Here is a 24,317-nt window from a genome sequence, read left to right as displayed (position 1 = left end):
CGGTAACTCCGCCCACCCGTTATAAGGCTCCTGCCTTCCCGCTCTTTCCCCAGTTCCTTTTTTCCGCCGCGTTAGCTGCTGTTGGAATTTTGCTCATCGCTCAGTCTGATCAGAATCACTGGCTATTTGACTTTGGACCGTTCTTGACCATTCTACTTGCTGACCTCCCTATTGTACTTCAACCTCGGACCGTCTGACTTCGCTCTTGCATTCTCCTTTGGCTTCGTCGATCCGGAAAGATGTCGCCTCCCTTCAAAAAGTGCGATGTGTGCGGGGGCAAACTCCCGGTTCAGGACCCGCACTCGTCGTGTTTGCTTTGCTTGGGCAAGGACCACGACATGAAGGCTTGTCAGTTGTGTAGGTCCATGACGTCCCAAGCGAGGAAGAATCGGGAGTCCCGCTTGACCTCGGCGATCGCGCAGGGTAAGGTGCAGGGTGCCCCTTCTCCAGCGACTGTGCCCTTGGTCTCTAAGTCCCGAGAGAGCCCCGCGAGTGCCGTCTCTGCACCCCCGGCGACCGCTGCACCTTCCCATGTGGCCCGCGGCCCAGACAGGCCCAGTGCCACCGGCAAGTCTTCTCATGTGGCCAGTGGCCCTGACAGGTCCAGTGCCTCCAACAAGCCCTCGAAGCGCCCCCACAAAACCTCGGGGACTGAGGGTTCGACAGCTGCAGCCTCCCTGGCTCGGACAGCATCTCTCTCCAGGTCCGTCTCCGGGGCCAGTACCGGCTGGGATTCGTCCGTCTCGTCACAGAAGTCCAAACCAGCCAAGAAAGCTAAGGAGAAGGAAGATCGCGCTCCGGCCGCCGGCACATCTAAATCCAGCTCTTCTTCGTCTAAAGACAGGGCTCCCAAGCCTAGGTCCCCCAAGTCCGGAACTCCTGTGATCGTGGACCTCGAGGACAACCCATTCTTCCCTCCAGAGACGCCAAGGGCTCTGAAGAGGAAAGCCAAGGCCGCTGAGTCTGCATCGTTGGCTCCAAGGAAAAAGAAACTGTGTGAGGAGTCCTCCAAAGGGACCACTACTTCCAAAGGTGCTTCTAAGTCTGCCGACCATCGCTCGGGTGCTAAGCACCGCTCTCCGGACCAACCGGTCCCGACTCCACAGGCTGCGGCTCAGCCCCAGACGGAGATCCAGGAGCAGCCTTCGTCAGGGAGAATTGAGGGTGGTTTGGTCCCGAGTCTCTGCGGACTTACCACCGCTCCCTTTGGAGACTCTGGGGATGAAGGTTCGCTGTCGGGAGGACGACGCTCCCCGACCCCGGTCCCACGTCCATCTGTCCTGCGGACTTTGGGCGTCGAGCCGGAAGATCCTGAGGTCTTCTATGACTCCGAGGTGGACCAGTACTACATGGAGGTCCCTCGGGATACAGCGTTGCGCAGGTTTGAAGAAAAACGCCATCGCCAGATCCCTAAGGGGAAGGCCTCGGTGGCGGCGCCCAAACCATCAGATGCAGGAACATCAAAAGCTGCAGCAACCCGCCTGGACCCAAGGGCTTGTCCTTCAACAACCCCTCATGACCAGCCCAGGATAGATGATTTGACGATCCAGTCTGACACTGAATCGGACCTGGAGCCGGTACCGTCCCCAGCTTCCCCGTCTGATGATGAGCTCTCTCTCCAGGATTCTCCACAGGACATGCATCATCCAGAGCCAGCTTCCCCCACGGATGACTTGAGGACCTTTAGTGAGCATGTCATCAAAATGTCCAGGGCTCTGGACATTGAGCTGGCTTATCCTGAGGAGACAGCTCGGGACCCGGTAGAGCGCCGAGTGCATGGCCAGATCCCAACCCCACCGTCCATCCCTCTCCTGCCGTCGCTAGAGACCATCATCAAGAGGTCTTGGGAGACTCCTGCTTCTCTGGTTGGGACCTCACGCAAGATAGAGTCACTCTACCGTGTCACGCCCGCAAGCTGTGCCTGGCTGTCGACACACCCTAAACAAAACTCAGCTATTGTAGAGGGTGTCCAGATCGCCTCTACCCACAAACAAGCTACCTCTCCTGTATACCATGAGGCCCGCAAAATTGATGGACTAGCCAAGAAGGCATACTCTGCAGCCTCGCTTGCCGTCAAGGCCATTAACTACACGGCCTGTATGGGGGCATACGTCCAGGCTCTCATGGAGGGTGTCTCTCCCTTGGTTCCAGACATCCCCGACGACACTCGGAGGAAGCTCGTCGAGATTCGGGACGAGACGCACTCTATCGGCGGCTGGCTTATCACTGTGTCCCGGAACATGGCCGACTGTGTAGGAAGGGCCATGTCGGCATCGATGGCACTCCGTCGACACGCCTGGCTGCGCGGCACGAACCTCACCCCGGGAGTCAAGGCGGCCATTGAAGAGATGCCTTTGGACGACTCGGGTCTCTTCAATACAGATACCGACGACCGCCTAAAAGGCAAATTTAAGATGAAGGCTGCGGCCAAGAAGCAAGGCATGTCTTCCTCCGTGTTGAAACCGTTTCGGAAGAAGCAGCGCCCATGGCAGCCTCAAGGTCAGTCTTTTAGACCTTATGGCCAGGAGCGCCAATACCAGCACCAGGGGTCCCAACATTCCAGGTACCCTTCCCAATCGTCCTCCTCTTCTGGCAAGCGAGGCGGCCCTCCCCGGTACCAAAAACCTCGTAGGCAGGACACCGAACAGTCCAAGAAAAGATCCTGAAGTGTTCCTGCACGCTTCATCCCATCTCCATTCTTTTTGAACATTCTCCAGGTCTTCATTAACACCTGGGCATCCATCACAACGGACTCTTGGGCTCTTGACATCATCTGTAGGGGTTATGCCCTTGAGTTCCAAGAGCTCCTCCCAACCGGAGCCTTCATGTCCACTCACCCCTCGGACACCCTTCTCGACAAAGTGCGCACTTTGCTGGACAAGGGGGCAATCTCCCCTTTATCGCCCGAACAATGCTCCAGGGCTTTTTTCTCTGGGTACTTCACGGTACCGAAGGCGGATGGGGGCATCAGACCCATCTTGGACTTAAGGGAGTTGAACTTTTTCCTTGAATACCGCCGGTTCCGGATGGTAACCTTGGCTTCTATTCTGCCGCTTCTCCACCAGGGCCTGTGGTTCACGACGGTCGACTTGAAGGATGCCTACTTCCACATCGGAATTCGGGAGTCCCACCGGAGATTCCTCGCCTTCGCCGTCGGCTCCACCGCGTACCACTACAACGTGCTCCCCTTTGGCCTTGCCACGGCTCCGAGGGTCTTCAGGAAGTGTTTGGCTCCGGTGGTGGCATACATTCATCAGAGGGGCTACAGAGTCTTCCCGTACCTGGACGACTGGTTGTTTGCCGCCGATTCACAGCACGAGCTCCGAGAGACAGTCTCATTCGCCTTGCACCTTTTGGACTCCCTTGGACTGGTCGTCAATGAAGAGAAGTCCCACTTCACCCCGACCAGACAGGCCAAGTTCATCGGAACCATCCTCGACTCCGAAAGATGCTCCGCCTTTCTTCCTCCGGACCGTTTCCAGGCATTGGTGGCATCGCTGAGGCCTTGCATCTCTCACAGAAGGGTGAGGGCCAGGGACGTCCAAGTGGCTCTGGGCCACATGGCATCAACGACATTCGTGACACCGTGGGCAAGGCTTCACCTCCGACCTCTGCAGTCCTGGTTTCTCTCAGTCTTCTTTCCGATGGAGGACCCTCTGTCCAAGTGGCTCACGGTACCGAGACCGGTGGCCACTTCACTGAGATGGTGGCTGGACGGCCGCAACGTCTGCATCGGGATGCCCTTCCATCAACCCCAGCCTCAATTGACTTTGACAACTGATGCTTCCCTGGAGGGCTGGGGCGCCCACCTGCTCGACCTGGTTGTCAAGGACAAGTGGTCGACCCAGGACAAGAATTTCCACATCAATGCTTTGGAGATGTTCGCAGTCAAAAAGGCTTTGAGGGCATTCGAATTCGCTGTTGCAGGCAAGGTGGTCCTCCTGAGGACGGACAACACCACTGTGATGTATTACATCAACAAACAGGGAGGCACCAGATCCAAGAGATGCTTCTTCCGCCTCGACTTCCGTCCCGACCTGCTGTCGATCCAGGACGGCCGGATTCTGCAACCGGACATCGAGAGCCTGCCGCTTGTGGCCTGGAGAATCCAGCCCTAGCCTCACTGCCGGACGCGGTGAGGACGGTAATCCTGGCTGCGCAGAAGCCATCCACCCAGCGGTCCTATGTCCTGCAGTGGAGGAGGTTTAGCCTCTTCCTTGATCGAAAGGGCTTGTCTCCTGCTCAAGTTTCCACTCCAGTGGTGCTGGAGTTTTTGATGGCACTGTTGGATGAGGGCTTGTGCCTCACATCCATCAAGTGCTACCTCTCTGCCATTTGTTCCAGGTACCAATTTGAGGGTAGGGCTTCCTTCTTTAGGGACCCCCTGGTGAAGAGGTTCCTGAAGGGATGTGCCAATCTGCACCCTCCTGTGTCGGTACCGGCCCCGGTTTGGAGCTTGGAGGCGGTGCTGGCCACGCTCCAATCCAAGCCCTTTGAACCAATGGCCACAGCGGACTTGAGACTACTGACTTGGAAAACCGCTTTTCTTGTGGCCATCCCCTCTGCCCACCGTGCGGGCGAACTCTGTGCCTTGCGGAGGGACCAGCCCTTCCTGAGGTTTCACAAGGACAAGGTGGTCCTTCGGACAGACATTACTTTCTTGCCTAAGGTTGTGTCTGCTTTCCACATGTGCCAGGACATTGTGTTGCCTACCCTCGCTTCCAATCTGACTTCGGATGCGGAGCGAAGCCTGCACTCTCTTGATGTCAGGAAAGCGCTGGCGTTTTACCTGGACAGAACTGCTGCCTCCAGTCGGTCCAAGAGACTTTTCCAATGCTACTCGGAACCGAAGAAGGGGTTGCCCGTGTCTGCGCAGAGGTTTTCCAAATGGGTGGCTGGTACCATCCACCTCTGCTATGAACTGTTGGGCAAACCTCTCCCTGGCAGGGTTCGGTCCCACTCCACAAGAGCAGTGTCAGCATCCTCTGCATTCCTGTCGGGCATTCCCTTGGAGGATGTCTGTAAGGCTGCTGTCTGGTCCCAGCCATTGACTTTTATAAAGCACTATAGGCTGGACACCAGAGCCATTCGACACGCAGCTTTCGGGAGGGCTGTGTTGGTTTCAGGGTTGCATTGATTGCACTACTGATAGTTTGTGTTTTCAGCATTTATGTACATAATGCCACTGTTTTACATTCTGTTGAATGTTGTTGAATGTTGATTTGCACAATTCCAATGGGATTGGTCTTGCATGACCTTTGATCCCCTTCTCAGGTTTTGCAATGTTATTGCTGTGTTGAGTTTTTGTGCATGAACAAAAGACTGACTCTTTTTATGGTTCAAGGTGTTTATTGTTGCAATAAATATACCCTTGGTTTACCATAGCTTTGGTTTCAGGACACTCCCTCCGCCGCATACCTAAGCTTGTCAGTCTAAACCCATTTGTATGATTCGCAGAGACCACGAAGAAGGACAGGTTGCTTACCTGTAACAGTATTTCTTCGAGTGGTCATCTGCGAATATATACAAATCCCACCCGTCCGTCCCCTCAGTGTCCTGCTCTTATTGGCTCTTTCCATCGCCTGCTTGGCGGAAAAATTGCGGAACTGGGGAAAGAGCGGGAAGGCAGGGGCCTTATAACGGGTGGGCGGAGTTACTGCCAAAAAGTTTCTATATGTTGCAAAGTAAACTTTGCCTAGTGATTCCAGAAGTTTCCGAACAGCACTGTGCAGGCGCACTGAAACCCATTTGTATGTATTCGCAGATGACCACTTGAAGAAATACTGTTACAGGTGAGCAACCTGTTCGTCTCAACTGTGTACATCTGATCACGCTTGTTGACTGAGCGTTATGGCAGCCCTTTAAGGCTGCTCTCCTGCCTTGTGTGTGACAAGTGGGCTTTGGGTGCAAAGTTGAGAAGGCAAAGGCCTCCCACTGGGGGCCCTGGGATCAAGGGATGCAGTCGTGGGGGCTCCCAAGGCCCTTTCCATGCTACACATTGCAGATTATCCACATACATGGCTGGGAGAAAAAAGCAAGGAATGGCTATTTCCAAGGAAAAGGGACAAAGAGGAGGAAAGGGGGCTTCTGTGCCTCCACCCCACTCACCCACCTCCATTAACCCACAAGGGCCCAGGGTTTCAGAGCTTTTGTCTGGGACTTTCTTTTTATTTTTGCTTTCCTTTCTTTTACTTAGAGGCATATTGCAGTGCTGCAATTCCACTTTACCTGCCATGGCTCCACTCTGGAATCCTGGGATTTGCAGTTTAGGGAGGAGTGCTGAGAATTCTGTGCCACAGAGCTCTAGTACATCCCCAGTCTCAAACCCAAAGATTCTGTTGAATGCTGTCATGGCGGTTAAAGTGGAGTCATCACACTGTATTTGTGTGGTGTGAAAGGGCTTTACGGTCATCTCTCGGGTGAAAGTAACATTTCTTTCCAAATGGAGTCTCTCGCTCTTTCCTTGCAGGCTCAAACGGACCACAGTTGTTCACTATTGAGCAGTGGGGCACCCCAGAGAAGCTGCCAAGAGCTCACACTTGGTAAATATGCCTGTATGGGCAACATGACTCTGGCCCCATGCCTCCTGCTTTCTCCTGGCCTTTCATCTGTGCCTTTCTTCTCTCCCGCAGCTTTAACCGCTTGGACTTGCCTGCCTATGAGTCCTTTGAAGACTTGTGGGACAAGTTACACATGGCCATAGAAAACGCTCAGGAGTTTGATGGTGTGGACTGAGGCCACGGGCAGAGGCAGGCCGTACCTCTCCTTCTGTGCTGCAATTTGAAGACGTTTACAAGCAAAACACATTTATTCCAGGGAATCCTTTGCTGTTTTTTCAGGGCAATTGAATCTTTATGGTATCATTTTTTTTTTTTAAAAAAGTGTTATTTCAGTAATGCTTAACTGCATTTTGCATTTCAAACTCTTTGCCTGTATCCTTAGTGGGTGCAACACAAACTTTGATGAGACTGACAGGATCTTTGCATTACCTCTTACAAAAACATTTGCCTTCTTAGCACTCTGAACTACTGAAAGTGTAAGCTGTGAGAAAGAAAAGTTGTGTCCGTCCATCTGTCTGTCCATGTATGGCTCCTCTCACTTCTGAAATGGCACAGTAGCATGATGTGGGTTGTGCTCTTGGGCCGTCAGGCCTTTCTACAGCATTTCCAAAGCACCTTACTCTGTACGTCTGTCTGTCTTTAGGAAAACGTTTAAATGTTTTCATACTGTAGCGCCTTTGCAGAATGTACCAGCTCTGTCTGCGGTTGTGGGCATTGCTGGCAGCTTGAAGTCTGCAGGGCTTGGGCCCTTGGGGCCAAGTCCTGGATGATGATGGGGTGTTGCTTTGGGCCTCTTGAATTAGGCAGGAGTGGTGCCGCTCCTGCAGGGCCTTGTGCAGGAGAAGCTCCCCTCCCTTGACTGTGCGCTCTGCTCTCAGTCCTGATGTGTCTATTTCTACACTTTTTTAACTTTTGGGACTGAAAGTAGCATGGACTTGAGCGAGACTATTTTAGAATCTGTCTGAATTTATATATTAGTGTATTTTTTTGGGTAAATTGTATTTTGATAAATTGTCTAACAAACAATATTTCCAACCTTTCCTTCCTCAAACTCTGAACTATCACTTTGGGGTTTCCCCCCCTCTTTGCTCTTTGAATACCACAGTGTTAAGCAAAACACCTTTCCCATATCCATCCTTCCAGTATTGCACCACCAAAATATAGGCATGTTTACAGGGTTTGATGGACCAATTTCAGCTTTCAATCAGATAAGCGCAAATGTGAGTGACACTTTGCCGAATGCACCCAGGGCAGAACCTGGCCCTGAAATTTGTTTACACGTTACTTTACTCTCTCCTTCTACCCTTAACCTGGTTGTTTTTTAAACATTTTCTCAGTGTTTAGCCTAGAAACCAAATAGAATGTAGTATAACCAAAGTAATAGTAAATAACGTGCAATTTATGGAGAACTAGCAGTGAACAAGTTGAGCATGAAGCTTTTTTTTATACAATGGTTAAACTGAGTGGGGTTTTTTTACCTGAGTTTGGGATCTGCTGCCCAGGTGGTTGTGGTCCAGATGGAGGATCTCCTCTCAGAGCCCCTTTCTGTGCCCATTACACTGGAGGCCGGATGGTCACCAAACCCGGTGGGCTGCCCACTAGCCATGGAGAAGGACAGGGCTGTGGCCAGTGGCATCATTCTGCCCAGAAAGTGCCCAGAGACCTCTGCCGCTTGCTGGACAAAGCAGTCTTAAGGCATCTCTAGTACCCCCCTTGGACCCAGTCTCTCAGGCAGAGAATGACAGGGAAATGGAAGTAACTAACTATTCAGCCTACATACTATTTTGTTTTTGTGTGTGGGGGTTGTGTATGTGTGTGTGTATAAAACTCAGAATGATCTGCCTGTAAAGATTTGAATGTAACTGAGTACAGTACTTCAGTCTAACCAATGAAGAATCTGAAACGGTAAATAAAGTTTATTCTACTAAGTTGTTCTTCTTCTTTATTTAAGTTAATTGAGGAGAGACATTTCTGGAACTGCTTCAAGCTCCTAATTGTCCAGAGTGCAATCGAAATGCAGGGAGCCTCTTCTCTGCTTTCTAGCCAGGCAAATGCCTCTTCTGCGCTTACAAAAAGCCCTGCCCAGAAAATCCATTGTTGCAACATCTAATAAAGCCCACGAGAATGGAATAACTGTGATTTACAGATATCAGTGAAAACTGTTACTGTGGTTTTAAAATATCTGTGATTCAAAACTGTAATTTTCTGTGATTTCTGTGATCTGTACACTACATACTACTGCTACTGATCCAGAATCACAGAATTGTTTGCAGTAGTTACTTTTGTGACTGGTAAGTGGAAGCACCATTGACCCAAGGATTGAACCAGTGATTTTCTGTTATTTCAGTGGTTCCTGTGACCTGGCCACAACTGATACTGACAGGAGCAGAATGAATCACAGTCACTGAAAAAGTAGTTCTGTGAAAATCACAGTTTGGAGCTCAGTAGCAGAATGAATCAGTCACTGAAAATCACAGTTTTGCATTCAAGCCAGTCTCAGTTCCAAACCTAATTAATATCTGTGAAAAAGTAACAGTTCTGTGATACTACTCCATTTTTACTTGAACCCTTTGAAACCCAGAGAACTTGGATTGGGCAGATCATGGCTTCTGGAGGGTGAGCCTTCCTGTGAAACCCTTACACAGAGTGATCCGGGTTTCCCCTTCAAAATGGCAGCATGATGCACAGTGATGTCCATCTGGAGCAGAGCAGGTCAGCCTTAATCCATGACTTGAGGGGTTTTTAGTGGGAACCTTGACCCCTCAACTCTGAGGCGGTTGCTTCAGCATCCTTGCCTCTGCTCCTTTCTATCTGTAGCACAAGTGCCCTTGAGAGGAGCTCCCTTCCAGCAGCCCTTGGAATTGCTTGGTGAGACTTTTTGAAAAGGTTACCTTTCACATTTCCACACTTTCTCCCAGTCACTTTGGACTCCCACGAACATTGGAAGTGGAGTTACATCTGCTCAAGGCATCTGAGGCGTCAAAGGGGGGTGCGCTTTGAAGCCGCCTGTTGATTCATCTCTCTCTTTTTTAGACAAAGAATGCCAGAGATGATTTTGTCTGAAATGTAGCCTCCAGCACCTGGGATTTCTTGGCGGTCTCCCATCCAAGGACTGGCCGAGGCTGGCCCTGCTGTGCTCCCAAGGTGAGCTGGGATCTGGTGCCTGGAGGGGCCTTGGCAGGGGCCCACAGCTGGCTCCTCCACCCCTCCATCCAGGCTGGCTCTGGCTCTCCCAAAGCAGTGCTATTAGCCCACGTATTTCCACCAGGGGGCGCACTAGACCGGCCTGTCAATCAGTGTTGCCAACAAGCCTCGAAAATATGATTCCCTGGAACCCCAATATTTTTTATTATTATTATTATTATTATTATTATTATTATTATTATTATTATTATTATTATTATTATTCAGTCGAAATCCTGGGATTCCGGGGAATTCCCCGGAAATTGGCCATGGTGCTTCAATGGTCAGAAGAGGCCCCAAAGGCCGGCCCTTCAGGGGAAGACGAGAGCGAAAGAGAGCGAGCAGCTCAGGCGCCATCTTCTCTGGAGGGGCTGGCTTCTAGTTCTGCTTCCTTTGCCTTTGGAGGGTCTCCCAGAATGGAAGGGTCTTTTGCGGAGGGAGAAGGGGCTGGGAGGAGGCTCCTCCATCTTTCTTTGGAGCCAGGAGAGGGCAGATGATCCAGATCCGTGGCCTTTTCCAAGGAGAAGGGGCTTCTGTGCCTCCAGAAGCCCCCAAGGGCCCAGGGTTTAGAGCCTGTGTCTGGGAGCCTCTTTTCCTTTTGGCTTTCCTTTCTTTGGCTCAGCAGAAGCAGCAGGCCTTTCCTCTTTTGCCTGGCTGCCCTTAAGCAAAATGCAGCCGCACCTCCAGTTCCAGCGTAGCCTCTCCTTTTAAAAAGGCAAGCCTATCAATAGACGAAGGCCTTGGCCAAATCCCCCCCAAGGATTGACTGAAGCCCCCAAGCTCGAGGCGATGGGGCAGGCGGGGAAGACTCCTTTTGCTCGCCCTCTGAGACCCCTTCAGCCTGAGAGGAGGATCATGGAGGAACGAGGGCAGGCAGGCGGCCCTTGGTTTTGGCGGGGAGCTCTCTGGCAACGCAGGCAAGCCAGAAACAGGCTTCTGGTGCAGAGCTTAACCCGCCACAAATACAGGGTTAGGAACCGCCTCAGCCAGAGATGGCAGGGCTGCCTCCTGCTTCTTCCTTGAGGCTGGCGCTGGGCCTAGTTGCCTCCGAGAGAGCAGACGCCTTGCCTGGCTTTGCTTCCGCAGAAAGGGTTAGGGAGTCAGGAGGACGACAGAGCAAGGGCTCCAGGAAACCTAGGAGCTGCGGGAGAGCCCCCTTCCTCCTTGGCTTTCTTCCCGGCCGGGGGCCAGGAGGCTGCAGCCCCGCTGGCTTGCCCTCCTCTTCCGGGGTTTCAAGGCATGTTTGGGGGAGCTTTCAGCCTGAGGCCTCCCCTTGGGCCCCACATCTTTCCGGAATGGATGCTAAGATCCCGGTGTAATGCCTCGGGAAGCAAGCGAGGCTCTTCGTTGTGGAGAAGACTAGCCACCCACATCTCGCCTTGGGGCAGGAGGAGCTGGGTCTCCCGCCCAAGGGAGAGAGTGGGTCTGGAGGAGCTCTTGGGGCCAGGAGGGCAGGGCCTGGCCCGGGGCAGAGGGCCCTTGCGGGCTGCCAGGGCTGCTCTCCCTCTCTCCCAGGCGGCCCCATTCCTCCCCAGCCCCTTCCGGAGGTTTGAGGGGGAGTCCTGGCCCCAAAGCTCCCAGGAGGAGAGGCCCTCCGAGCACCTGGCCTCGCTTGGCCAAGGCGGCCTCCAGGGCTAAGAGCCGCCTGGCTGTGGCTGTGGTTGCGGGGGTTTTAGGGCAGACCTCCCTCCTGAACCCGTTGTGTTTCTCCAGCCCCAGCAAAAGGAAGGCTGAAAGACGAAGGAAAGCGTGCCAGCCTGAATGGAAACCCTGCTGCAAGGCCTGGAGGGCAGAGGAGCAGGGAAGGGATGGATGGAAGAAGGCCCTGCCTGGCCCCGTCCGCCCGCCCGCGGCTGCCTTTGCGGGAGGGAGGGAGGGAGGGAGGGAGCAGAGCGGCTCCACGTGCCTCCCCTCCCCTCCCCCAAGGCCCTGGAGCCCGGCCGGCTGCCTCCCTTCCTTCCCGCCGCCAGGAGGCGCCTTTCAGCCCAGAGGGAGGGGCCTGGGCCCGGGGCTGCCCTCCCCTCGGAGCCAGCGGAGGAAGGGGCCCGGCTGCTGCAACAGAAGCCCAGCGCTCCGGAGCAAGAAGGAGGCGGCTCGGCAGAGGGCCAGCAAGGCAGACTCTCCGCAAGCCGGCCAGCCAGCCATCCGCCAGGGAGCCCGGGAGCCTTGCCTGGGGGCCATGCCCCGGAGCCTCCTCTGCCTCCGTCGCTGCCGGTGCCGCTGAATGGCTGCCCGGAGGAGCAGGGCCGGCGACCCCCTCCGCCTCCTCCGCCTGGCCTTCCTCCTGGCCGCCTGCCTCCCAGGTGAGAGCCCCAGGCTCCGCTCCCTGCCCCACTCTTCCCCGCCTGCCTGCCAGTCTTCCTCCGCGTGGCTCTGTTTTTGGGCTCCGGAGGATGCTCTCCCCTCAGAACAAGCGCCCAGGAGCAGGAGGAGGGAGGAGGCAGGGCGCCCCTCTCCCCCTCCCTCCCTGCCCAGGCCCCCCAGGGAGGAAGGGCCCCTTTCCCGGCCGGGGGTCGGCGGAGGAGTATCTGGGGGGAGTGCCTTTGAGGGTCTCTCCCTTTGACCCGGAGGCCTTCTCCCCTTCCTTCCTTCCTTCCTTCCTTCCTTCCTTCCTTCCTTCCCTGCCTCGCTCTTCGGGGCCCTGACCCGCGGAGGACCGAGGAGAGAAGGGGCCCCAGGCTGGGTTTGGGGAGTTGCAGTGCCTTCTCTTGAGAGGATGCTCTGCCAGGGGACCCTGAGTGGAGCTCAGCTGCAAATGATGTTTTGGACTAACGCTCCCAGAATCCCCACCGGCCGACGCTTGGCCTTGCTGCTGCCTGGCACCTTCTGGGAGTGGAAGGCCAAAAGTCCTCCAGGGTGAGGAGCAAGAGAGCCAAGCCATGGCCCTGAATGGCCCAGGAGCACAAAGGGGGAGCAACCACCCCAGTAGTAGCCGCTCTGCTGGAGGGGACCCCTTGCCTTGCCTTGATCTCTGCTGAGCTGCGAGATGCAGGGCCTGTCCGCCCTGGGCTTTGAGCTGGACCGCCTTCCGCTCATCCAGGGCCCTGCAGGCACCTCTGGCCAAGAATGGTCCCTTGGGAGTGATCTTTCTCCAGCGCAGAGCAGCTGGAGTCCTGCACATGGCTGCACACTGTGTATTTGCCACACAGGAGGGTCCCTTATACAGTAGTATGGCAGAGTGTGAACACAGAGGCACACTTGGTTGTCATTCAAGAGGCCATGTCGCACAACTGTCCAGTGCAAAGTCCCTCTCCCTGGTTGCCTTTCTGACCCCTTCTTCCTTCCTTCCTCCTTTTCCCAGGAATCTGCTGCTTTAGTGACCTCTTTTTTGTGAAGGAGCCCCAGGACGTGACTGTGGCCCGCAAGAACTCAGTGGTGCTGGAGTGCCAGGCCCGGGGGGAAGCCCCCATCACCGTCACATGGCTCCGAAATGGGGCAAAGGTTCTGGAGGACAAGCGGGTCTACACCTTGCCCAACGGCTCCCTCTACATCAGCGAAGTGGAGAGCAGACGTGGCGGCGGCGATGGGGATACGCTGCAGGCGGACGAAGGGTCCTACCAGTGCCTGGCTCTGAACAAATACGGTGCCATCCTCAGCCACAAGGCCCACCTCGCCTTGGCCAGTAAGTCACCCTTCTGCCCCACTTTGGGAAAGGGGGAAGGCGGTAACTCCTCTTGCCCATGGCCGAGAAAAGGGATGCCAGCCTTCCTCCTCTGTGGCATCTAATTCATCCTGAAAATGTTTGCTTTTCTAGGAGCTCCTCTCAACCAAGCTCCAAGTTGGCAAGGAAGGCCCAGGCTGGGATCCTGTTGGTTGCTCTCAAGCAGAGTAGACCCATTGGGTCAGTTGTAGGTAGCTCCCACTAAGCCAATGAGTCTACTCTGCACATGAGAAACAGAGGGCTTAGAACTTGATGGCTCTGCAAAGAGGCTTTTGTCCAACTGCGTGGATACTCTGGACCTTGTCTCCCATCTGTCCTTGCCAGCATAGCAACCATGGGAGCAACCATCCAAAACATCAAGAGGGTGGGAGAAGCCAGGCTTCTGAGTGTTGCATCAGTGCTGTCTGGAGGTACAGCAAAGATCTCTCCTTAGTGGGACTTAGATGAGGCTATGCTGCCTCCAGCATCCTCCTCCTCTGTGCTTCCAGAGGCATCTCTTAATTGGTGCTACCATATGGGCTGATGGTGGTATGTTTTGGGGTGGAAGGTGGGTGGGGGAGTGGGACAGGATAGCACCCCTCCCTCCTCAGCAAATAGCAGCATGACTTTCACAGGCGAGGGAAGCCTCCCAAATAGTGTTTGCTTCTGCAGTGTTACATGACCAACCTCCTTGGCATGATGGTTGCCAAAGGTTGCTGCAAGGAATCTAGGTCCCAGTGGTCTCCCATTGTGGTCCTATGCCTCTGATGGGCTCCAATCCATAAAAGTCTGTGGCCTAAACATGGATCAGCTTTTAAGGTGCTAGGAGGCTGATGGTGCTCTCTCTTGATGTGTCCCACCAAGAGCCCACAGCAATGGCAGCCCCGGCGTCTGTGTCAGGGAGGCATCTGACATACAGCAGTTTTGGATCTGAACTCTTAAAAGAGTTGTTGGGAGCAGCGATCTGGGTTCTTTGGAGAAAGCAGATCTGAAAATATTCCAGTGCTCTAAATAACGCTAGCAGGTTTAGCATGCCTAGTTGGACTATTATGTGCAAACACATTCAAAGACAGGTGTGGAAATTATTTTACTGGAATATTTGTAATGGTGTAAAGAGGGAGACCATGACAAATCCCCTCTGAACAGATTTTGCCAAGAAAAACCCAGTTTTTGCCTTAGGGTTGCCATAAGACAGAAATGACTTGAAGGCACACAACAGCAGTAAAGAGAACAACATAATACACCCCTCACCCCACACAACAACAACAAATGACTACACTTGGAAGAACACTACTGTATTTCTTGAATCATATACCTAAAATGAATTGCACCTGATTTAACTACAATACTGCTTTCTTTTGCTGAGGTAGAACTGCAGTGCCTTTGGCTTCACTTTCCTTTTGCACTACTTATCAGTTCTATTTCAAACTGAGAAAAATCTATGAAGTCAAAGACTTTCATGGATGGCATCCATAGCTTCTTGTAGGTTTTTCAGGCTATGTAGCCTTGTTCTAGAAGAGTTTATTCCTGATGTTTCGCCAGCATCTGTGGCTGGCATCTTTCTCTGTGATCATGCCTCCGACTTTTCTGGCTCTTGCTGGACCAGGAGTTCATGGTGGCACTTTTTGTCTCTAAGCCAGACTTTGTGGCTTGGGATGGATTAGCTCCATCTACGTAGCACTTGCTGAGATCCTGGATGGGGACTATGCACATTGCGCAGACTTTTGCATGTGGAATAACACATTAATTGGGTTCTGCAGTTCTTGTGTGGGATGCCTGCATGACCCAAAGGCACCAAGACACCAGATGTGTGATCAACTGCCCAAGCAGAGCTGCACCTGCATCCCTGCACTATCCATGCCCATCCACAAAGTGCAGAGCACACTCCTGAGGAATGCCCATTTGCAAGCCCAGTGGCCTCGCAGGCACATGTTTTCCTCTGCCCCTTTGAACTGAACAGGGCCCATTGCATCAACCGAAGATGTCCATCTGCTTCTTGAGAGGAACTTGCACATGTGAAAGAAGCCAGCCGGATCCTGGCCCTTGCTCCAAGAAGGTGCTTCCTTCATCATCACAAGGACCTAAGAGGACATGCAAGGCACACATGGGCAGCAGAAAAGATGAGAGGAGTTATCCGTGAGCCATTGTTTTCTATGCTTGATTTAAACCATTTCCAAAGTTTCAGATTCCCAGATTTGCTTCCATGTCATGAGAGAGCAAATCTGAAGAGAGTGTGAAGGCTCAGAAGAAGAGGAGGAGGATGAGGAGGAATATTCAGGAAGCAAGAGGGAGGATGGATTTTCCAGCACTTGGAGCTGAAAGGAAGCTGTTTGTAGCTGGGCTCAGAATGGCTTTACAGCCCTGATGGACATGAAATGGCTTTCTTTGTGGGGAGCAGAGCCGAAAGTGCCCATGCGAAGCAGGTGGAGGCCTCCCTTTGTGTGCCTCTCTTCCTTCCTTTCTTTGGAGGGAAGAGAAGAAAAGGGAAAGCATCCTCCCTGAGAGGAAGGTTTTAGTGAGACTCCTCTGGCTTGCTTTCTTTCACTCACCATCACTTTCCTTGCGTAATCTTTGCCTTGCAAATCTCCACCTTGAAAAGTGGTGAAGGTCTGAGGCCAGGCCATTGCTGGTGTGTGTGTGTATGCCTTATTTTCTTTGGAAAACAAAGTTGGTGGGGAGGGGAAGGCCAGGGCTGCACTCTAGGCAGGCATTCCATTATTCATGTGCAAATTAAGAATTCACAGGGTTAAAAGGTTAGAAACTGGCTGGGGTGAGGTTTACCCTTGTGATAAAGAGCAGATGACCCTCATTCATGGGCCCAGGCTTTCATGTGAGGCTCCTCTGCAAAGTTAGTGATTGCCATGAATTGTTCCTGTGGAATGTGCCCAGGACCCCCTCCCAGAAGCAGTGCCTGGGCCTTATCTCAAGAGCCCATCCTGGAGGGGGGCCCAGGAGCCACGGCAGAAGCCCCCCAGCCCTCCAGTGTGGGGAGGGAAGGAGGGAGAAGGGGGGCTTGCCTTTCCTTTCCTGGTGTTCAGCCATGCACAAAAGAATGCCACTCACTTCTGGTCTGGCTTTTTTGCCCCTTCCAGCATCTCTTTCTGCCATCTCCCGCCCCCCACACATTTCTTCTTTTGTTTTTTTTAAAAAAGGAAACCTTGAAAGATAAGGTATCTGTTAGGTGCAAACCAAGTGTATTTTGGGTTTGTGTCTGCTGTTGCTTTTAAATGCAGTGGGGGAATTTCAGTTGGGGAGAGGAAGGGGTTGCCTTCCTTCCCCATCTTTTCTTTCTTTGTGAGGAGGAGGAGGAGGCATCTTGGGATGAAATGCTAATATCTGGAGATTAAATGGTGATTCAGAGTTAGGGTCTTAGAGCCATATTGTGTGGAGGGCCTTTCAGCAAGGAAGAGATGGGGGGAGTGACAAACCCCCCCCCCCCCCCCCAATCTAACACTGCAATCTTCAGGCAACCGGAAGGAGAGCTTCAGGGTGACAACCAGTGCTGGATACTCTCTCCTCATTCTTTTTTTGAGAAATACAGCTAGCCTTGAATAAGGGGGGCTTTGCACATCAGGCGCACAGAAGTCAGATATGTTTGCAGTTGGGGCAGATGAAGGGATGCTTCCTGTGAGTGAGGTTTGGAGGGGTTTGGGAAGGCTTGCTGAGAGACTGTTGGTTTCCCCCTTCCTTGCTGACCCTCATCTTTTCAGAGAAAGAGAAAACATGGGCCTGGCTGGCACAGCCTTGATTTTGTGCCTTCCCATATTCTGGTGAGTTCCTGAGAGTCCCCCCCCCCAAAAAAAAAGCAGTTGCCAGGGCTGGGTGTCCTGTGGCTTCTCTGCAGAGTGTTCCTCTGGGCTTCCATCCTTCCTTCCTCTGCCCCAGACAGCAGCCAGGTTTTGGGAGGACATCTTCTGCAGGTACACAGCCCCCCATTCCCAGGGGCACAGAGGCCTTGGCTTCCGGTCCCTTCTTTAAAAGCCCACTTGGCATATGCTATCCCTCCCCCCCCCCATTTTTAGTTTAATGACTGTTTGGGGCTGGAAGGAGGGAGGGAGGTTTAGTTTTTCCAACTATGTACGTATTAACAGTACCACAAGGGAAGAGGAAAATGTTGTAGTATCTTAAGGAGCAGAGTCAGTGCCAGGCAGTGGTTTGAATGCTGAACCAGGTCTCTGTAGACCAGGGTTCAAATCCCTTCTCAGCTATGGAAATCTAATGGGTGGCCTTGGGCAAGTCACACTCTCTCAGCCTCTTTGGAGGGCAAGGGGCAAGCCACCTCTGAACAAATCTTGCCAGGAAAACCCCATGCTAGCTTACCTGGGCCAAAGTGTTCAGCTGGTTGTACTGACACAAACTTTTCCCATTTTAAAGTGACACTTAAGTACTACAGAGTCACTAGGGAAGAATATGCTATTCTTTGTACATTGTCCTATATACTCAACTATAAGTGTACCTCATGTATAAGTTAAGGGCAGGTTTTGAGGCTAAAATTATGGATTTTGATCTGACCCGTGAATCTTTTCTTCTTGGCTTTACTTCGTGAACGAAGATTCAGGAAGGATTCATCCGTGCTTTCTACAAGCGCGTTGATGACATTGGATGTATCCTTCGAGCCTATGCAATGGATTTTTCTGGTGGAACGCAGAGTGCACAGAACTGGCCTCACCCTTTAAACCAGAGGTTCGACTGCTGAGGCCTTGACAAGCATGGATGGTGGCAGCGAGGTCCTCGGGTTTGATTAGAGTTTCTTTCTCTTAGATGGTTGACCTTACAGGGTTAGAGGAGCACCATCTGCCTGGGTTTGGGATTAGAGTTTTCCTTCTCCTAGGATGGTTGCCCTAAGGCTAGAGAGCCCATCCTGCCCTTTGGCGCTCTTGGTCAGACCCTTTGGTTGTGACCTGTCTGGCATGGGAGGCCCTACTGGTGGCTATTATACCACTGCCAGCATAGTTCACAACTTCATTAGGGTACGCAAGCCTCTCCCCCACACAGTAAGAGCATAGCTGGAGGGGAATAGGAGGCCGGAAGATGACAGTTAAGGAGGGAGGAGCCTCTTCCTTCAGGCTATCCCTGATGGAGCTGGGCCTGCCTGATCACTCTCTCTCAGGCCGGAAGATGACATTAAGGAGGGAGGAGCCTCTTCCTTCAGGCTATCCCTGGTGGAGCTGGGTCTGCCTGATCATTCCCTCTCAGGTCGGAAGATGAATAAGTTGAGGGTAAAACATAAGAAGCATGAACAAAGGATATAAAGGACGAAGCTAAGGAAAACGATGCCAAAGAACTTAAAAAATTCGGGCAGGCATAACTGTTTGTGCTTTTCCAACTCAGGAATTCAAAAAGGTCAGAAGTGGAGCCATGATAGACAAAGTAGAAGGGGCCGGTGCTTCTTTTAGGTGATTCTAGAAGGGACTAAGTTCTTGCCTTTTGCCACTTTGCTCTGAGAAAGAAAGCGAGTGGCTCCTTTTTTTGACCGATGGATCAGTCGATCAAGTGTTTGAGGGGGGGGGGTCGCTTTTTTGACTAAAATTTCTAGACTTATACGTACATGAATACATACAATATTATAAATTTTCCAGTAAAATAATTTCCACATAGTACTGAGAACACAGTATTTAATGTGCAAGTGCTGAATCAGATCATATTATTTTTCCCCCCAGGAAATTTTCCAGTTCTGCTTTTTCCAGAAACCACACATCACTGGTGTGTGTTGAGCACTCCTGCTCCTCCCCTTTGTCATCCAAACTGGTGTGTGTGTGTGTTGGACCCTCCTGTTGGTGCTTCCTGGGTCTTGTTTCCACCTCTTTGCAATTTAACAGCTGGGCCCTTGAGGAAGGTGGGTTTCAGGAGGAAAAGTTTGCAGCCATTCTTACACAGGTTTAATGCAGGAAGCATACCTGTAGTCCCAATGGGGCTGGAGTAATACAACTGCTGATGCTACTACTACTAAAGCCCTTCCTGTGGTGGAGGATATGTGGGAGCGCTCACGTTTGCATCCCCCGCCCCACTGCCTCCTTTATCTCCCTGCCTCCCTCCCCAGCAGTCCGAGCTGTGAAATTGGGATGGATTACTTCCACTCTTTATAACTGGTAATCGCCACCTAAGTGAGGAAAGAAGGAAAACAACTAGCCAAGAGAGGCTGGACTCTTTCTGTTGGCCACTCCATCGCACTTGCTGCCTTTTAACCAGATGTTACAGAAACAACCCTCTGTGTGTTTGTTTGTGTGAGGATCAGGGTCTGGGAGAGGAAGTAAAGCCAGTTTGGGTTTTCGTTTGGGGCCTACACTTTAGCAGACTGGATGAAGATGCTCTTTGGGTGTTTTTGGAGGGGCTGGCTCGACCCCAGGCTCTGTGTCAGGGGGCCTGTTGGTGGAAACTGCCTGAATAGCAAAAACCAAAAGGAGACTGAAGCCAACAAAAGAGCCGGGAGGGGAGCCGGGGTCAGGGGCCAAGGAGGAGGCTGAAACAGCTGCCGGCACAAAGGAGAAGAATTTGCTTAAATGATTAGAGAAGGTTGTGGGGGAAAGGAAGGGGGTCTTCTTTTTTGGGACTCCAATCGAATTTGGTAATTGGGAGGCCTGCCTCCGTGGCACATTCAGGGCTGGGAATAAAAAATGCAGGGAATGATTCTTGCAGCAATGTTGGGTCTTTGGCTTGGGAGAAAGGGCTCTCTCAGGCTCCAGATGGAGAGAGAAGGCTGTGGGAGCATCCTCTGGAGTCTGGATTTCTTCAGTGGGTCTTGTGGAAAGAAATAAAGTGCATCTGGGCTTTGTTTTCCTCTTGAGCAATTTTTCTGACCCTTCTTCTGTGTGTGTGTGTGAGAGAGAGAGAGAGAGAGAGAGAGGTGTGGAAGCAATGGTGAGGATATGTGGGTGTTTATGTGATGTGAACAATGAATGGCCCAGGCAAGATAAATGAAGTGACATCTGGATACTTTGGTCATCTCATGCCTCTGTCCATCTGGATTCACATTTGGTGGTGGATGGAGGGCATGAGTAGGCCTTGCTGTGCCCCAAGCCTTTCTTCTTGGCCGAGTGGGGTCTTCCTGGGTAGCCTTCAAGGCACCTTTGGTAGCCCCTTGTTGGGAAGAGCCTGGTCCTGGGGAAGAGAAGGCCAGTTGTCTTGTGTGTCCCTTGACCCCGGTGTTGGAGAGGAAGTGTTGGCAAAAAATTCTGGACCCTGAAAAAGTGGTGGGACCGGTGGGAGGTAGGGAGGAGGGCTTCTTGTAGAGGTGGGTGTGCTGGAGATCTCCCCTTCTCCATCCAAAGTGGGCAAGACATAAACAGATATCTCTGGAAAGCAGCCTGGCCTGAGCCAACAGTTGGTGAACTGGTCAGTGGCTGAATAAAAAGGCCCCCAGAGTGGGGTGAGGGTGGCCATGGAGGGGGGCTGCAAGACAGCTGACTCTCCTGGAACAGGAAAAAGGAGAGTGAGGGCAAGAGAGAGAAATCCATAGAGGCAACGTGGTGCTTGGAGGGACAATGGTAACACATTGGGCCTTTTGTAATATATTGTGTGCCCCTGCACCTTAAGAGCTCTCTGGATTAAATGAATTTATTGATTTCTTCTTCTTCTCTTGCACATGTCTAAGAGGGGCTTCTCTGGCACCACAAACACATGTCAAAGGTCACAACTTTCACTTTGAAACACACACACTTTCAGGTGGTTGACTTTATTGTTGGTTAGCAGCTTTTTTGCTCTTCTTGGATGAAAATTTCCTGCTGTGTAAGTCCCAGATCTGTCACTGTTTATATGCCACCCATATTCTCCCACATCCATTCTGCCATCCACATGCACTTGTGCAGAAAACACACTACCGCTGATGAGGCCCATGCTGTTTTCTTTGCCACGTTTGGTTTTCTGCTTTGGGGCAAAAATGAGCTCTGACATAAGTGGTAAGAGCTTAAAATTTTAAAGTGGGGCCATTTCCTTTGGCCACTGGGAGGAGGAGGAGCTAGAAGTTCTACAAAACTGCTGGTGGAGGAATCCTGGGACATCTTTGCAAAGGGAAGCCTTGCTTTCTGTGTCCACTCTGCTTTGGTACGAGCTTAAAATGTTAAAGTGGGGCCATTTCTTTTGGCCAATGGGAGGAAGAGGAGCTAGAAGTTCTAGAAAACTGCTGGTGGAGGCGCACACCTAACGGCACATGGATTTTTCTTTTCACACTCATTTTTATTTTTTATAGTCTAGGAGGGTTTGGAGTACACAGGAGAAGGTTGCCTTGGCACAGTCCTTCAATTTTACACTTTTCTGTTCACTGCTCCCTTTTAAGGGGCTTGTGGGGACTTGCTCAAAGAAAGTGAGACAGAGACTTACCTTTGGAACTAGCTGGTAGCCAGGAGCTCTGTACATAACTATAGTCCCAGTTGATTGAGCTCGCTAACAGAGTTTGGGGACAAAGGCCAAGCCAGCAGGGGTTCTTTACACTGGTATTTAACGGAAGAAGCCCACAGTCTTGTTTCAGTGCCTCCTTAAGACTTCTCAGTATGGACACTGAAGGACCTGCTGCAGTCACCTGCAACACTTGTGGGATGTTTGTCTTCTTGCCTAGAGATGTGGGGAACTTTACCTGCCCCAAGTGCAAGTTGGTAGCCTTCTTAGAAGAGAAAGTACAGCAACTGGAGGCCCACTTCAGCATCTTAGGAAGCAAGAGGTTTTCCTGACCAGAACAGATCAGATGGTCCTGGATGGGAAACACACACAGGAAGTTGCCGGGGAGGAGGAGGTCACTTTACATACAACAGAAGAAGATGGTTGGAGGAGTGTCACACACAGAAGTAGGGAAACCAGGGAACATTCTATGAGCTTGCAGCTACAGAATCAATTTGAATCACTGTCTGTTATCAGAGATGATGAGGACGAGCAGCAGGGACAGAGCAGGGGACCCTGGAATTACCACCAAAGGGAACAGCCGCTGCTAAGCCTCGGAGGAGGCGTGTGGTGGTTGCGGGGGACTCCTTGCTGAGAGGCACTGAACCAGTGGTTTGTGGGCCTGACAAGATGTCTCGGGAGGTGTGCTGTCTCCCTGGGGCAAAGATCCATGATGTGACAGAGAGGCTGACAAGACTTGTCAAGCCTACTGACCATCACCCCTTTCTTTTGGTTCATGTGGGAACCAATGATACTGCAAGGCCTGTGCCTTCAGAATATCAGAAGGGACTATGAGGCTCTGGGTAGGAAGTTGCAGGGAAGGTTATGCTAAGAGATGGATGCACAGGTTGTCATCTCATCTTCTCCAGTGACAGGGCAGGGCAGGAAGGGAGAAGAAAATGACGGATGTAAATAACTGGCTCGTAGATGGTGCCGCAAAGAAGGGGTAGTTGGATGCGTGGACCAGGGGCGCAGTTCCAGAGGAGAGATTCTGACAAGGGATGGGTTAATCACACACCAGGGGAAGAAATGTTTGTTGCCAAGTAGTCTCAAAGGAATTTGAATCAGAGGGCTTTAACTGAGTGAGTTGGGGGAGGGAGGGGAGACACCAGGGATGGAGAAAATAGGCCAAAACTATAGAGGGAAACAAGGAAAGACCAGTGGCAAGGACCCAACAGTGGAGGAAAAGAAGGCAAAAGAACTTGGCACAGGCAAGTAAAGGGGAACACACATTCTGGATGTCTCTACACTAATGCACAGAGCAAGGGGGAAAAAGGCAAGATGAATTCAACTCCTAGCAACAACAAAGGCAATATGATAGAAATAGGAACATCACATGAAACCTGAGGGGATGAGTCTCAGGATGGAGAAAGGTACCATACTGATAGACCTTTTCAAGAGAAATGAGCCAAAAGGAAAGGAGGAGGAATCGACCTATATGTCAGGGAATTACACCAGGACGAGATCAAGGACAGGCAAATATGGAAAAGCCGGTGGAGAGCATGGATAAAAATTAAAGGGAGGGAAAACAACAAGGACGTTATGGGGAGTCTATACAGACCCCAAGTCAGAGTGAGGAATGGGATGAGGTCTTTCTAGAAAAGATGACCACAACAGCAGAAAAGAGAGATGTGTAGAGTAGTGATGGGGTGACATGATCACACTGATGTTTGTATGGGAAGTAAAAACGTCAGAAAAATCCTCAAGGGTCTAGAAAATTCAATTTCAATTGACCTGGAAGGACAATGTAAGGGTTAACAAATAGGTTTCGGACAGATCATTATCTAGCATCCTCTTTTCTACTAAAAGGGGATGTGATTGGGAAGAATATTACCAGTCCCATTTATGCTAGTAAGTATTTTTATACTTGCACCTATAAAAGTGGCGGACATCGCTAGAGGGGCAGACTGATGATTCGACATTTACTATCCACTCTATTAAACAAGGATAAAGTGGTCGGAATTGGGTGGTTCGATAACGGTAAGGGGGGGATATGCCTGAGGGGATAATGAAAACTGTTATACGGTAGTATGTTAGTGGGGCTATTATACAGTGGAATAAAATGAGATAGCAAGGCATAGCTCAGGGATTCAGACAAAGCATTTCTAGACGTTAGGACTTGAGCGGACTTTCAGTAAACTTAGAGAAGTACCAGTGGTACCTCGGTGATACGAACTTGCTCGGGTTAGAAATTTCGGGGGGATACGAAAAAGTTGGATACTTATTGGCAAAAAACTGTTTCGGGTTTTACGAAATATTTTTCGGTTTCGAAATCATTTCGGGTGAAATTCAAATGCTATATCGCTTCCAGCGCTAAGGAAACTCGGAAAGCTTATTTCGGGTTAACGAAATTTTCGCGTTGCGAAGGGACAAATGGCGGAGAACGAATATTAATTCGTTAACCCGATTTGGCACCATGTATTGAGGGTGATTCCCATGGTCATGGACTACTAAAAGAGAGAAGGGTAGTTCAGGTTCAGTATGGATGGGAGTTTCTCAAAAGGTGGAGATTACTGAAGGCACCAAATTAAAAAAAAACAGTTCCAAGTGAGGGCACGCACAAT

At 51.5% G+C, this 24,317-nt stretch overlaps 2 protein-coding genes across 2 annotated transcripts in view; both read left to right on the top strand.

Annotated features, from left to right (window-relative positions):
• NEDD4 (NEDD4 E3 ubiquitin protein ligase) overlaps positions 1 to 8,488 on the top strand; it is a 65,717-nt gene extending 57,229 nt beyond the window's left edge. Inside the window, 2 exon segments of the mRNA XM_042472630.1 lie at positions 6,470 to 6,542; positions 6,633 to 8,488. Of these exon segments, the coding sequence (XP_042328564.1) occupies positions 6,470 to 6,542; positions 6,633 to 6,735 (176 nt within the window). The 3' untranslated portion in view covers positions 6,736 to 8,488.
• Positions 8,489 to 11,677: 3,189 nt separating this feature from the next.
• PRTG (protogenin) overlaps positions 11,678 to 24,317 on the top strand; it is a 65,909-nt gene continuing 53,269 nt past the window's right edge. The window contains exons 1-2 of the mRNA XM_042475620.1: positions 11,678 to 12,046; positions 13,045 to 13,365. Coding sequence (XP_042331554.1) covers positions 11,968 to 12,046; positions 13,045 to 13,365 — 400 coding nt within the window. The 5' untranslated portion in view covers positions 11,678 to 11,967. The remainder of the gene's footprint in view (positions 12,047 to 13,044; positions 13,366 to 24,317) is intronic.

Source organism: Sceloporus undulatus, chromosome 6 (assembly GCF_019175285.1).
Source record: "Sceloporus undulatus isolate JIND9_A2432 ecotype Alabama chromosome 6, SceUnd_v1.1, whole genome shotgun sequence".
Taxonomy (NCBI): domain Eukaryota; kingdom Metazoa; phylum Chordata; class Lepidosauria; order Squamata; family Phrynosomatidae; genus Sceloporus; species Sceloporus undulatus.
Note: the sequence above shows the minus strand (reverse complement) of the source record. Positions and strands in the feature narration are given on the sequence as shown.